Here is a 16,034-nt window from a genome sequence, read left to right on the forward strand (position 1 = left end):
GAAATCACCTGTTTTTTTTTTTTTTTCATTTCTGCAAGTACATATGCTGGAATTTTGTTTGTCTGTTGTTTTTGGTTTTTTTTAATAAATGTTGTTTTCACTTTCAACAACATTGTTCAGTCCTACTATTTCATTCATACTTGGGAAACTCAGTTATCTATTTTCTGGATGAATCTGTGGTTATTTGTGGCTCCATCTGTTGTGTATTTGTTGGAAAACCATCGGTTTATCGGAAAATACCACAAGTAACTGTTAGATTATAGTTGTTTTTTATTGTACTGCTCATCAGATGGTTGATATCTATTGTACACGTAATAATTATTAACAGAGCTCTTGGAATAAGATTAGCTTAATATGAATTATGAACGTAATTGTGTTAAATGGGTTCTCGTTTTTATGATTTAATTAAACAAGTGAAACTCGCATTGTCTATTAATGTTAAACTTGTTCTTTTTGTTGTAGACATAGGAACAAGCTTGAAAGTAGAATTCTTTTGGAAGGAAACAGTACTGATGATCCAGATATTTAGTTAAAATCCAACACTTGATCAGCCTTTTGCAGCCTCTCACAACACCTAACACTCAAACAAGAATTACAGAAGGGTATTCCAGACGCCATATCAGGCCAACAACAAGGATACAGATACTATGTATCTTTTGATAGTACCAGTTCCAAGATACACCTTTTAGTGTGTCAGAATGTTTCACAATTCATATAAACAGTAATCTATATTTTTAAACACTAAGTGAGGTTTGTTGTTGTGTTTTAACAGCCTGTGAGGTTTTTTAACACAGAATGTGAATGTTACTGAAGTTTTTAAATAACTGTAGGAATGTTGCTGAACTCCATGTTGCCGTCTAAGAAATATAATTGGTATCTACTGATGTTTACTACTTGAAAGAGCAGTTTTGAAGAACAGCTAAGTTTCCAAATACTAGTTTATTTACTGTAAGTTTTCATTTTTTGAACATTGAGAGAAGAAGTAAGTTTAAAGTGTAGTTTAATTGTGAGTTTTACTCCTTAATGTGTAACTAGTGAAGAAAAGAGATGGAGGTAACAATAGAGATCTAATTCATTATAAGTATATGTTTACAAAATCCTGGAAGATTTACATGAGACTATATATTTCTTTTACATGGTTACTGTTCATGCAGTTTTGTTAATTCTAGATGTTTCATTAAAGTTAAGAACAATAATAAATATCTTTTTTATTTCATTTTCTTAAAACCTAGCTTTATTTTAAACTATTTATCTATAATTATGAGCCTTCTGTTTGTCCTCAGAAATCAAACAGTTGGCTGATATTTGTCTAGCAGCTGCTAAGTCAGTTCGAGAAAGCTGTCTGTTCCATCATAATTAGTATCTTTGATTTCCGTATCTAATAGTGACTTCAAAGTCAGTTATCTACTATGTTAACAAATGGGTTTGATGCAGGATTAGTAGTCTCAACTGAGAGCCAGTTGTTTTCAAGAAATGCGCAACATCAACAAGTTGTGCTCACAACAGTCGTTGATTTGTGTGGTTCGACAAGAACGTGCAACGTGAAGTATCTGTCTAACCAAGCTTGTGAGTGTAGGAAAGAAGTATTATTGGATATTAGTTTATTATAAAAAGTGCCTGATATACACTTAGAGTAAATCAGTGGTATTAATTCTGTAACTGTGTTCTTCTGCTAGAATTATTAATTAGAATCTTTGTTGGCTGTACAGATGATCACTTGCATTTAAGTACCGTGACTAAGAACAAATGTTTTTAAGTTAAAAATGTGCAGGATATTGGTTACTGAAACTTGGGTTTCAGGTTTCAATTGATTTTTGTTTATGTATTAATATCTTTTGTTTTCACATTATTTGTGTTTTATGTTTTCTCAACTAACTGACATGTTCTCATATTTTCTCTAACTATTTATTTACTCTATATTTGAGTTGATTTACGTCTTTTGAATCAAAATCATCTGTAAGGAAAGCGTATTTGTTCTCATGACTCACTTTTCTTTGACACACAAGTTTTTGTCTTGATGGTTCCATGGACATCGAGGTTTGGGTGCATTTGATTGATTCATCAGTAATTTGCTTAACCTCTGATCGGTTTCATGGACATCAGTGAGGTTTTAATGCATTTGATAAGTTCTGAAATAACCAGTTAATGTTTTATTTACTTTTGGATTAGTTCCATGAACAGTGGAGGAGTGTTTTGTCTGTCATCTTTTCCATGAACACTGGTGATTGGTCCTGTGAACTCCAACAGAGTTTCTTTTATTTCTAACATGTCTTCACTGTGTCACATGTCGTATGAAACTCAACTGTCTGAAACAAGTTTTAACTCAGGAATGTTGCATTTTGTTATGTCAAGAGGCCTGCGAACCACTTCAAAAAGGGTTACAGCCTCATGGGTATAAAACATCAGTTTTTTTTTTAATTAACTTGGTTGTTTCGAAACTTCTCTTTATTTACGATAAATATAAATCATACTGCTGTTAATATTATTTATAATTCTTTTCAAGTTCCATTATGCCTAATGACGTTTTGTGTGCCAAGTCGAATAATTTGTTTTTCTTAATATCGGCTTTTCTCTAACCTGAAACTTACCTTTATTTAGGAAAAAACATTCATACTTTTAAATCAATATAAAATATGTTGATACTTTAGTAAAAATATGTATCATTAGTTTTTATGTTCTCTCTACTAGGAGAAACGTAACGAATATGATTGGATCTTCTGTACAAAGAAAGTAAAAGACATGCTCCAAGATATTTTTGTAGGTGTTAAAAGGGTGGACATTTTCTTTTATAAAAGGCATATCTGGAACTTGTGGTCTGTTTTTCATTCTAGTCATTTAAGAAATGCACAAGTTTTTTTTTGTTTTTTTTGGGGGGGTTGTATCCTGTCTATCTTTTAAGTTTTTTTTTCCTCAATAATATTTCTTGCTTTTATAGGATATGTCTGTAGAAACATTGTTAGATCATTTTAAATAAAGTATAAATACTTGTAATTAGGTCTGAACATTCGACAAACAATGTCAGAGTTTATTAATTTCAAGGGGTTATGTTAACTTATTGAGAGTTCACTTCTGAGTTTGGTCATGTTTTTAAAAAGTGCTATTTTCACTTCTAGTGTCCTCTCAAGGAATTAAATTTTTTTTCTTGTATTACTGCTTATGTTCATAAGACCATTGTAGAAAGTCTAGTGAAATCTAAGACAAACTGTTGAAATGTTTTGGTTACCTTATAGTGTTTACTTCAATTGCAACCTAGTCTATAATAAAGAACAACCCTTTGGTAGAGCTGTGTGTATCGGAGCTGGAAGCTTAGGTTCGATTTCATGTGATACTGAAAATATTCTCCATACTGTATGCTGTTAGTGGATTATAAGAGTAACAGTAAATACCTTAATATGGGTGCTACTGACTGCTTGCCTCTTCTGAATAGTTCAAAATTATGGATGACCATGAATAAAAGAAACGAAGATTTCGCTACATTTGGTTTTGGAAACTAAATTAGATGTAACATGCACTTGTATATATAGTTGTCATTTGTATATGGTAAACTGCACATAACATTAATTTGATTTTTAAGAAAAAAGTTTATTATAATGCATCTAAACAATTTTATATAGAAGAAATTAACAATTATTCAGGGTTTGTAAAGCCATAATGTGCAAATGTTGCAACCGTGTGCCATTTTTTAGGAACCATGTAGGTTCATGCTAATAAAACATAATAAAATAATTGATAGCTTACCACTTATTAAACTGTGTTCCATGGATTCCACTTCCATTTAAATACTGGTGTTATTAGCAGTATAAAAGTTCCTTTTAGATCTGTGAAAGGAAGACACACCGTTTAATGTCAGGATTTGTTAAACGTGTACGTGAAGTAAATAGGAAATATAACATACATTCAAACCTGCTACGTTGTAAAACAGTTTTATTTTTGAGAGAGGGGGGTCAAACTGAACCTAGAATGTGTGGAAGAAACCTACTACATTGTAAAACAGTTTTATTTTTGAGAGAGGGGGGGTCAAACTGAACCTAGAATGTGTGGAAGAAACCTACTGCGTTGTAAAACACTTTTATTTTTGAGAGATGGGGGGTCAAACTGAACCTAGAATGTGTGGAAGAAACCTACTACATTGTAAAACAGTTTTATTTTTGAGAGATGGGGGGTCAAACTGAACCTAGAATGTGTGGAAGAAACCTATTGCGTTGTAAAACAGTTTTATTTTTGAGAGATGGGGGGTCAAACTGAACCTAGAATGTGTGGAAGAAACCTACTGCGTTGTAAAACAGTTTTATTTTTGAGAGATGGGGGTCAAACTGAACCTAGAATGTGTGGAAGAAACCTACTACATTGTAAAACAGTTTTATTTTGAGAGATGGGTCAAACTGAACCTAGAATGTGTGGAAGAAACCTACTACATTGTAAAACAGTTTTATTTTTGAGAGATGGGGGGTCAAACTGAACCTAGAATGTGTGGAAGAAACCTGCTGCGTTGTAAAACAGTTTTATTTTGAGAGATGGGGGGTCAAACTGAACCTAGAATGTGTGGAAGAAACCTACTGCGTTGTAAAACAGTTTTATTTTTGAGAGATGGGGGTCAAACTGAACCTAGAATGTGTGGAAGAAACCTACTGCGTTGTAAAACAGTTTAATTTTTGAGAGATGGGGGGTCAAACTGAACCTAGAATGTATGGAAGAAACCTGCTGCGTTGTAAAACAGTTTTATTTTGAGAGATGGGGGGTCAAACTGAACCTAGAATGTGTGGAAGAAACCTACTGCGTTGTAAAACAGTTTTATTTTTGAGAGATGGGTCAAACTGAACCTAGAATGTGTGGAAGAAACCTACTGCGTTGTAAAACAGTTTTATTTTGAGAGATGGGGGTCAAACTGAACCTAGAATGTGTGGAAGAAACCTACTGCGTTGTAAAACAGTTATTTTGAGAGATGGGGGTCAAACTGAACCTAGAATGTGTGGAAGAAACCTACTGCGTTGTAAAACAGTTTTATTTTTGAGAGATGGGGGTCAAACTCAACCTAGAATGTGTGGAAGAAACCTACTACATTGTAAAACAGTTTTATTTTGAGAGATGGGGGGTCAAACTGAACCTAGAATGTGTGGAAGAAACCTACTACATTGTAAAACAGTTTTATTTTTGAGAGATGGGGGGTCAAACTGAACCTAGAATGTGTGGAAGAAACCTACTGCGTTGTAAAACAGTTTTATTTTTGAGAGATGGGGGGTCAAACTGACCCTAGAATGTGTGGAAGAAACCTACTGCGTTGTAAAACAGTTTAATTTTTGAGAGATGGGGGGTCAAACTGAACCTAGAATGTGTGGAAGAAATCTACTGCGTTGTAAAACAGTTTTATTTTTGAGAGATGGGGGGTCAAACTGAACCTAGAATGTGTGGAAGAAACCTACTGCGTTGTAAAACAGTTTTATTTTTGAGAGATGGGGGGTCAAACTGAACCTAGAATGTGTGGAAGAAACCTACTGCGTTGTAAAACAGTTTTATTTTTTGAGAGATGGGGTCAAACTGAACCTAGAATGTGTGGAAGAAACCTACTGCGTTGTAAAACAGTTTTATTTTTGAGAGATGGGGGGTCAAACTGAACCTAGAATGTGTGGAAGAAACCTACTACATTGTAAAACAGTTTTATTTTTGAGAGATGGGGGGTCAAATTGAACCTAGAATGTGTGGAAGAAACCTACTGCGTTGTAAAACAGTTTTATTTTTGAGAGATGGGGGGTCAAACTGAACCTAGAATGTGTGGAAGAAACCTACTGCGTTGTAAAACAGTTTTATTTTTTGAGAGTGGGGGTCAAACTGAACCTAGAATGTGTGGAAGAAACCTACTGCGTTGTAAAACAGTTTTATTTTTGAGAGATGGGGGGTCAAACTGAACCTAGAATGTGTGGAAGAAACCTACTGCGTTGTAAAACAGTTTTATTTTTGAGAGATGGGGGGTCAAACTGAACCTAGAATGTGTGGAAAAAACCTACTGCGTTGTAAAACAGTTTTATTTTTGAGAGATGGGGGGTCAAACTGAACCTAGAATGTGTGGAAGAAACCTACTGCGTTGTAAAACAGTTTTATTTTTGAGAGATGGGGGGTCAAACTGAACCTAGAATGTGTGGAAGAAACCTACTGCGTTGTAAAACAGTTTTATTTTTGAGAGATGGGGTCAAACTGAACCTAGAATGTGTGGAAGAAACCTACTGCGTTGTAAAACAGTTTTATTTTTGAGAGATGGGGGGTCAAACTGAACCTAGAATGTGTGGAAGAAACCTACTGCGTTGTAAAACAGTTTTATTTTTGAGAGATGGGGGGTCAAACTGAACCTAGAATGTGTGGAAGAAACCTACTGCGTTGTAAAACAGTTTTATCTTTGAGAGATGGGGGGTCAAACTGAACCTAGAATGTGTGGAAGAAACCTACTGCGTTGTAAAACAGTTTTATTTTGAGATGGGGGGTCAAACTGAACCTAGAATGTGTGGAAGAAACCTACTGCGTTGTAATGTAATTTTAATAGGTTTTTTCCAAGGATCTGTTTTGTCATTTGTTAAAGCTCTTTATGGCTGTATGGTGGAATCACTCTTGTATTTGTAATATTAGACCACATCAGAAGTGAAACTTGTTTCATCAAAACTGTTCTTTTTATACAATTTCATTTTTCTGTTGTATTAATTTGTCAAGAGACTGAGATGTTGTCTGTTCCATGGATTTTTATATAACGATCTTGTTCATGGTTTTCGAGGAACACAGAAGTAAACAGGAAGTGGAAGTTCAACTATGTTCCTTACACCAGATGTTCCACTACACACTTAGTGGTGCACCACAGTTATTGAAGTCTTTATATGCCAGAAGTGCTGGTCTCTGTTGTTCAGTTTTGGTTTTCTAAGTTGAATGGTGGAGGTTTCCAGTGTTTGTAGATTACTTTCATTAGTGGTAAAAAAATAATTTTAAACTGTTTGGGTGGCTGAACAGCGGTCTAACGTGTGCTTGAAGTATTTAGCAAACTTCAGAGTTTTAAACCTCCGATATTCTATGTAGTTCTTCTGAGCTCCCCTGGTGGTGTAATCAGTATATTCAAGTTGGGAACTTCCAAAGAGCCCCGCATGAGATTTAGTTTTATTGTTAAGGTAGCTTAGGAGTCAGTAAGTCAAATGTGTACCAGAGTTTATATAAAGTTCTGATCCGAACGTGTACCAGGGTTTATATGAGGTTCTGATCCGAACGTGTACCAGGGTTTATATGAGGTTCTGATCCGAACGTGTACCAGGGTTTATATGAGGTTCTGATCCGAACGTGTACCAGGGTTTATATGAGGTTCTGATCCGAACGTGTACCAGGGTTTATATGAGGTTCTGATCCGAACGTGTACCAGGGTTTATATGAGGTTCTGATCCGAACGTGTACCAGGGCTTATATGAGGTTCTGATCCGAACGTGTACCAGGGCTTATATGAGGTTCTGATCCGAACGTGTACCAGGGCTTATATGAGGTTCTGATCCGAACGTGTACCAGGGCTTATATGAGGTTCTGATCCGAACGTGTACCAGGGCTTATATGAGGTTCTGATCCGAACGTGTACCAGGGCTTATATGAGGTTCTGATCCGAACGTGTACCAGGGCTTATATGAGGTTCTGATCCGAACGTGTACCAGGGCTTATATGAGGTTCTGATCCGAACGTGTACCAGGGCTTATATGAGGTTCTGATCCGAACGTGTACCAGGGCTTATATGAGGTTCTGATCCGAACGTGTACCAGGGCTTATATGAGGTTCTGATCCGAACGTGTACCAGGGCTTATATGAGGTTCTGATCCGAACGTGTACCAGGGCTTATATGAGGTTCTGATCCGAACGTGTACCAGGGCTTATATGAGGTTCTGATCCGAACGTGTACCAGGGCTTATATGAGGTTCTGATCCGAACGTGTACCAGGGCTTATATGAGGTTCTGATCCGAACGTGTACCAGGGCTTATATGAGGTTCTGATCCGAACGTGTACCAGGGCTTATATGAGGTTCTGATCCGAACGTGTACCAGGGCTTATATGAGGTTCTGATCCGAACGTGTACCAGGGCTTATATGAGGTTCTGATCCGAACGTGTACCAGGGCTTATATGAGGTTCTGATCCGAACGTGTACCAGGGCTTATATGAGGTTCTGATCCGAACGTGTACCAGGGCTTATATGAGGTTCTGATCCGAACGTGTACCAGGGCTTATATGAGGTTCTGATCCGAACGTGTACCAGGGCTTATATGAGGTTCTGATCCGAACGTGTACCAGGGCTTATATGAGGTTCTGATCCGAACGTGTACCAGGGTTTATATGAGGTTCTGATCCGAACGTGTAGCAGGGCTTATATGAGGTTCTGATCCGAACGTGTAGCAGGGCTTATATGAGGTTCTGATCCGAACGTGTAGCAGGGCTTATATGAGGTTCTGATCCGAACGTGTAGCAGGGCTTATATGAGGTTCTGATCCGAACGTGTAGCAGGGCTTATATGAGGTTCTGATCCGAACGTGTAGCAGGGCTTATATGAGGTTCTGATCCGAACGTGTAGCAGGGCTTATATGAGGTTCTGATCCGAACGTGTAGCAGGGCTTATATGAGGTTCTGATCCGAACGTGTAGCAGGGCTTATATGAGGTTCTGATCCGAACGTGTAGCAGGGCTTATATGAGGTTCTGATCCGAACGTGTAGCAGGGCTTATATGAGGTTCTGATCCGAACGTGTAGCAGGGCTTATATGAGGTTCTGATCCGAACGTGTAGCAGGGCTTATATGAGGTTCTGATCCGAACGTGTACCAGGGCTTATATGAGGTTCTGATCCAAACGTGTACCAGGGTTTATATAAAGTTCTGATCCAGGACATGTAAGTAAAGGATGCGGTGACAGAAGAAATCCCTCGGTTTTTAGTGTAGAACCCAGGGAACCTTCAGTAAAAACTCACCTTGAAAATGATGTTTTCAAGTGCACGTGCATCGGGAGATATAAAGAGGATGTGTGGTGGTGGTGAATAAGAGCTCGCTATTTATTAAGGACCACGCGTGTTTTCTGTATGAATGTCCACTCTAGAACCAGGTGAAAAACTGATGAAATACAATAGAAACACCTTCAAGAATAATGTACTAAAAAAACTTCCATTATACGTGGGCCTGGTGGTCTGCGAGTGTAAAAACGACACAGCATGGTTTAAAGTCCATTAATTAAGCCTTACATAAACGACGAGTGATGGAGTTGTCACGGACCTTAGAGTTGATTGTAAAACACGAGCTTTAGTCCACTATCCCGGTGAACAATCTCGAGTTAGTTTTATTTTTGTTATTTGTTGTTTATTCTAGTTTGAATTTGTGTTTCCGTAATTATAATTACCTGTAATCCGGATGTTGTTTTAATTAGTATGAAAATTCCAATTATTTGTAATGTATGTGAAATGTTATGTTCAACATTAGTCATGACATGTAACGGATTTGATATTTACATTATTTTATATACATACAGATAGTTCAAGTGAATAGAATAAAACCTGAAAATTATGACCTGACCGTGAGACGTGGTGTCTTTTAATTGGGTCATTCTACACGTGGATCACTGACTACGTGTTCACAGTACATTTCGAATGAGTTAGGCGGTTTGAAATTCGAAACGCAATTCTTTTCCTTAACAACAGTAGTTTTGCATGTAGTGCTAACGTAACACGTTCATTACTGGTTATCCTAATACATAAGTCTGTTTCCAAGGTAACACGAGTAATTCGTACTGATTTTTTAAATTTTTTTACAAAGCTGTAGTACACATTGATCCCTGTAGATGGTGCGACTTAAACGTATTGACGATTGGAAATGCAGTAAACACAAAATATAGTTTATCTTTTTAAATTGTGTTTCGTGATGGTTGCTTGATTGTTTTTAAATTTCGCCCAAAGTTTCACGAGGGCTATCTGCTTTAGCCGTCCATAATTTAGCAGTGCGAGACTAGAGAGAAGGCAGCTAGTCATCACCACCTACCGCCAACTGTTCGTCTACTCTTTTATCGACAAATAATGGGATTGACCGTACTTTATAACGCCCTCACGGCTGAAAGGGCGAATATGTTTGGTGCGACGAGGATTCGAACTGGCGACCCTCAGATTACGTGTCGAGTGCCTTAACGGTCGGGCCTGTTTTCGTGATGGGGAAAAAATAGCCACACAGTTATTAGAATATATTGACTTAGCGGTTAATAGATTTAAAAATTATATTTTAAAACTTTATAATTGACAATCTTCTGATTATATATCTGTTATATATCTATATTTTATGTATTAGATTCGTAACCTCTCTTACTTACAATGTTGAAGGGAATAAGGACAATAAGAACAATAGAGAACTTCATTATTGTTTTTGTGGTTTGGTCTGTGTATCGAAGGGTCCAGGGTTCGAGACATATTTTTCACTTTAAGCTGCGAATTCATTAGGGTAGTTCCCATTATTTGACGAAAAGCGTCACTTAAAGCTTTTGTTGTGATGGTTACTGGTTGCTGGTGGCTCATTCTCTTTCCTCCACCACCCGCTGGTACAGCAGTAAGTCTACGGTTTTACAACGCTAAAATCAGGGGTTCGATTTCCCTCGGTGGACTCGACAGATAGCCTGATGTGGCTTTGCTGTAAGAACACACACACACTCTCGTCTATTCAGTAGTTCATGTTGCCCACGTGCACATTGAGTACCATCGAAGTTGACAAGTCCAATTCCAACTTCCTTAAAAATATCTGTTTTTGATATTAATAAAAATAATAAATATATCTGAAGTTATCGAACTCTGTTATGTCATCACTGTCTGTAATTCACTTAGTATTTCAATATTCGTACCATAATTTCCAGTTTATTCGTATCACCTTCAAACAAATACAAGTCGCTCTCGGTCTGTTTTGGCCGAGGCTCAGCAAAGCCACGTGGTTGGGCAGCTCTATTTGTAATCTGAATGTCGCGGATTCGAATCCACGTCACACCAAACGTGCTCCCCCTTTCAGCCGTGGAGGTGCTATAATGTGATGATTAATCCTAATATTCGTTGATAAAAGAGTATCCCAAGCGTTGGCGGTGAGTGGTGATGACAAGCAGCTTCCCTCTAGTCTTATCCCGCTAAATTAGGGATAACTAGCGCAAATATCTCTCGTTTAGCTTTTCGCAAAATTCAAAACAAACCATTCTTGTATGCGTTATAGAATTTCAGCCCTCACTTGTTTGTTTTTGAACAAATTCACTTTGGGCTATCCGCTGTGTCCACCCCGGGGAATCGAACCCCGTCTTTTAGCGTCGTAAGCTCATAGACTTGCCCGCTATTCTATCGGGCGACTCGATTATAGTACCCACGAGATGTGGAAGGATGGTATTGACCAGTTACCTTCCCTCTAGTCCAGCACGTCAAAATTAGAGACGGCTGGTACAGATATCTCTGGAGAAGCTTTGTGTGGAAGACAACGACATCATTATGGATCGAGACATGCATTCTGTTAACGTTAAATAAATGTTGATTTTGACGTAAAATTCATTGAGGTACTAAATCTATTAAACGAAAGTAGGCGGCGTGTAACATGTAACTACTACATAATACCGCCATACTGAGATGGATAATTAAAAGTATTATAATATTATATATCAAACAATTTGATAAATCTTTCTTGTGTAGGTTCTATCGAACCCCTGCTATACCGTTGTTTGTGTAATGTTTTCTCCAGCGCATCTGGTTCGGTTTCTGAAAACCTCGTGTCCAGTGCGTAAAGTTAACATAGCATGTAAAGCCTAAAGACGACATTTTTGTACAATTACTGGAAAACCTAATGTGTACAGAAATATTACCGTGTCCCACGGTTGATCAGTGGTCAGTTTACGGACTAACAACGCACGACACAGGGCTCCAATCCAGGTGGTGGGCAGAATATGTGTAGATTTGAACTAAGAAAAACACAATTCCTTCATATCATTAAATTAAAAAGTTAATACGTGAAAGTAAACTAAATTTGAAAGAAACCAAACATTTATTCACATAATGGGCAGAGGGTTGAGGCGTTCAACTCATAATGTGAGGGTCGCAGGTTTGAAACCAAACATTCACATAATGGGGTTGAGGCGTTCAACTCGTAATGTGAGGGTCGCAGGTTTGAATCCCCGTCTCACCAAACATGCTTGCTTTTCACCCGTGGGGACATTATAATGTGACGATCAATCCCGTTATTCGTTGATAATTAGTGATGACTAGCTGTCTTCCCTCTAGTCTTACACTGCTAAATTAGGGACAGATAGCGCAGATAGCCCTCGTGTAGTTTTGCGCTAAATTCCAAAAACAAACATTAAATGAATGCAACAGTATTTTGTCTAACTGTACGATTAGTGTCTAACAAGTCCAGACAAACTGTTGACGCTACAGACTTTACAATACAAAACCCGTGATTAGAGCTGTTGGATGCTGCTCAAACGATGCGAATACGTCAGAGTGCAACGTCACTTCCAGACGAATAATGGAAGTTGCAACGTAACGTTGCCACAACGTCCTAATTGGTCACATTTTTCTATTAAGTTGTCTAAACGTTATGAAAACGTCAAAATGCAGTCACTTCACAGGGAATAATCAATGTTGTTACGTAACATTGTGAAAACGTTGTGAAACATAACATTATATGCTGTAAATCAGTCATCAGAACGCACATTACACGGATACTTCACCGAACAAAGCCAGTAAATTATCTATTACTTGATCCAGTTTTCGGAATGCCATCATGGTCTCAGCGCTCTGTCCTTCGGGAGTAACCGAACGGCTGTAACAGATAATTGAACTGGGAGTTTAAATGACTTTACCGGATCCCCGCAAGTCTGGTAAAGCTGGAAACGAAGCCGAGAAAATCTGACTGAAGTATCTAAGCGAAGACAAGAAAATCTAACACTGGAGCGCGCAACGGCTGATTTGGAATGTGACTTACCAAGAGACCAGACATAAAGGAACTGTCCACAACTAATGAGAATAGCTTGAAACAGAGATGCATTTTTATGGGAATCTCTTACGATACAGATGTTCAGTGAAATAATGGACTGCCGAATGCTGCTCAATACAAGGGCTGATGTTAAGTTTTCGACACCAGAGGGCCTGCTTGGCTTCATTGTGCAGTATGGGGATGATGTATTTCCAAATCTGAGAGTTGGTCTGCAGATCTTACTGACTGTTACAACATCTATTGCCAGTCGTGGAAGGTCTTTTAGTAAGTTAAAACTTGTCCTGTCTTACCTGAGATCATCCGTGGGACACGAAAGATTGTCATCCTTGGCTTTGATGAGTGTGGAGCGAGAGATTACCGACAGCATACATTTTGAGGAAATAATTGATAAATTTGCAGCAGCAAAGACAAGAAGCATTTCTCTTTGAAGTTACATAATTACATACAAAGCATTATATCAAACCATTTCTTTTACTTTATGTTAACTTTTCAGGTTACTGTATCCAAAGTAATGTTTTAAGTTTTCGCAATGTTATATTTGACTATTATTTTAGTATAAAATAATTCTACATTAAATTTTTTATATGTATTCTTGTTTCTGATTTTGTCCTTCTCTGTTATTCAATTATATCTTCAAAGTATTATTGTTACATTAATTATTTCATTTTTTTCATCTCCTTCATTCCCTAAAACTACGCCACGAAATGCAGGTGTTCATGTTCTAAAAGGGGCCTGGCATGGCCAAGCGCGTAAGGCGTGCGACTCGTAATCCGAGGGTCGTGGGTTCGTTCCCGCGTCGCGCTAAAACATGCTCGCCCTCCCAACCGTGGGGTCGTATAATGTGACGGTCAATCCCACTATTCGTTGGTAAAAGAGTAGCCCAAGAGTTGGCGGTGTGTGGTGATGACTAGCTGCCTTCCCTCTAGTCTTACACTTCGAAATTAGGGACGGCTAGCACAGATAGCCCTCGAGTAGCTTTGTGCAAAATTCAAAAACAAGCAAACAAACAAACTCATAAATTTCCGGGAAAGTATGACGGATCCCCTTAAGGCTTACATTTTGTCACGAGGGGGCGCGAAAACTGACTTTGTCCCCGGGCGCTGAAAACCTTAGCCTAACCCGCAGCTCATGTCAAGGCGCAATTTGAAACGCCCGCTGAGTACAACGTGTGTTTGCAAATGTTTATCAACTTGACAGGTGAAAGATAAGAAATGTAAGTTTGTTTGAAGGTATCTAACCCTAAATTTCCTGGAACATTTTCTAAGGTGCATTTATAACATACTAACATGAATGATTGCGTACATACAATCAAATATTCTCTTCAAAAAAAGAAACGCAAAAGGCAAAATTTGAGACAAATTGTCAACAAGTTTATTCCGGGTAGTTCTGTATGACATGTGTGAAACATTGCACATTCACTGTTGAACATCCAAAGTTTGCAAAGGCGAAGTCCACGCTCACTAGGTGAGGTTTAACGTCATTCAACGTCAATAACAAGTATGCCCCCCGTGAGCATCAATAATTGCTTGGCATCTCCTGCCCATGGAAGCGATGAGATGACGAATCACATCCTGTGGAATGGCTGTCCACTCATTCTGCAAAGCTGCTGCAAGCTGAGGTAGAGTCTGCGGTTGAGGTTGTCGCCGTCGCAGACGTCGGTCCAAGTCGTCCCAAAGATGTTCGATGGGGTTAAAATCTGGTGATCTGGAGGGCCAGGGAAGAACGTTGATGTTGTGGTGTTTCGAGAAGACAGTGGTGAGTCGGGCTGTGTGAGGACGGGCGTTGTCATGTTGAAAAACGTCGTTGACGTTCACCATGATGGGTTGCACATTGGGCCTAAAAATCTCGTCGACTGTTGCGTACGGTCTGATCGGAAATCCTACGTAGCCCTGGTATGGTTGAGGCAGTAGACGTCGCAGTGGTGGTCCTATCCCGAAGGTGACGTAACCGGATGTAGCGATCTTGTGCGGGCGTGGTCACACGAGATCTGCCAGATCATGGACGGTCACAAGTTGATCCATGTTGGTGGTTACGATTCCATAGCCTTGTGATGGTACTTGGGTGGACATTCACAGCTCTGGCAACATCTGATCGAGATTCGCCTACTTCCAAACGACCAATGGCGTTGTTGCGTTGTGCTTCAGTCAGTCTTGGCGTAATTGTATTGCGTGTCGATGGCTTAACACTGAGCTATGGAAACCGAGAACCCGTCACTTTTATAGGGATTTTGCACATGTTGCACTTGCAGAACATGCAGGTCTCTCAAACAAATTTATTGGACACGAATGCGTTTTGGCGAAAAATCCGATGTTTTCCTCCGTTTTCAAAGTGCACAACTTTTATTGTCATTTTGGTCTGACAATCAGTGCCTTAACACGTGTAACATCACATACTCTGAGCTTGTAACGTTATTACATATATTTCTCTTTAAAATAACAAAAATATCCATTTTGCGTTTCGTTTTTTGAAGAGTATATTAGTAAAACAGTTTTTGCGTTAACGATCAATTTTATGTTTATCAGCTACGTAAATCAAACGTATATATAAGAGATAACACGCATATAGAATATGTAAGTATAATAGACCACACCAACACCATAAGAAAGCTTTTTCATTAAAATTATCAGAACAAGTGAAGAAATATCAAATGGCGAATAACTGTGACCATTAGAAACTATGATCCTACACCTATCAGTATTATGGACTATTTCATGTGAGTTATTAACACATTATGAGTTTGTGATGCATCTGTGCTTGCACTTGTATTGAACTAGTACTGAATTAAACGTTAATATCCTTGCACCTATGTTATTTATAATCTGTATGTTGTATCAAAAGGTTTAATATGTAATATAATCCTATTTTAAATGTTAAATATGTCTCGTCTTTTCCAACTTAGTTTATTTCAAAACAAGTTCCCATCGCTCGTTCAATCTCCATATTTGTGTTTGTGGCTGGTAATGAAAGACCTACCTCGTGTTTCCCCACAAAACTGTTTAGTTAGCTGTTTAAAAAACGCGTTTAAAAACAACAGCATTGCTTTCGAAAA

The 16,034-nt window shown here is 38.3% G+C and overlaps 2 protein-coding genes across 4 annotated transcripts in view; both read left to right on the forward strand.

The window, feature by feature from the left end:
• The window catches only part of LOC143228722 (solute carrier family 53 member 1-like), a 53,415-nt gene extending 48,892 nt beyond the window's left edge, over window positions 1-4,523 (forward strand). For all 3 annotated transcript variants that reach the window (XM_076460011.1, XM_076460013.1, XM_076460012.1), the window contains one exon: window positions 463-4,523. In XM_076460011.1, coding sequence (XP_076316126.1) covers window positions 463-529 — 67 coding nt within the window. In that variant the 3' untranslated portion in view covers window positions 530-4,523. The remainder of the gene's footprint in view (window positions 1-462) is intronic.
• Window positions 1-16,034, forward strand: part of LOC143228724 (uncharacterized) — a 237,245-nt gene that overhangs the window by 96,905 nt on the left and 124,306 nt on the right. The window lies entirely within an intron of this gene.

This window comes from Tachypleus tridentatus, chromosome 10 (assembly GCF_004210375.1).
Source record: "Tachypleus tridentatus isolate NWPU-2018 chromosome 10, ASM421037v1, whole genome shotgun sequence".
Lineage (NCBI taxonomy): Eukaryota > Metazoa > Arthropoda > Merostomata > Xiphosura > Limulidae > Tachypleus > Tachypleus tridentatus.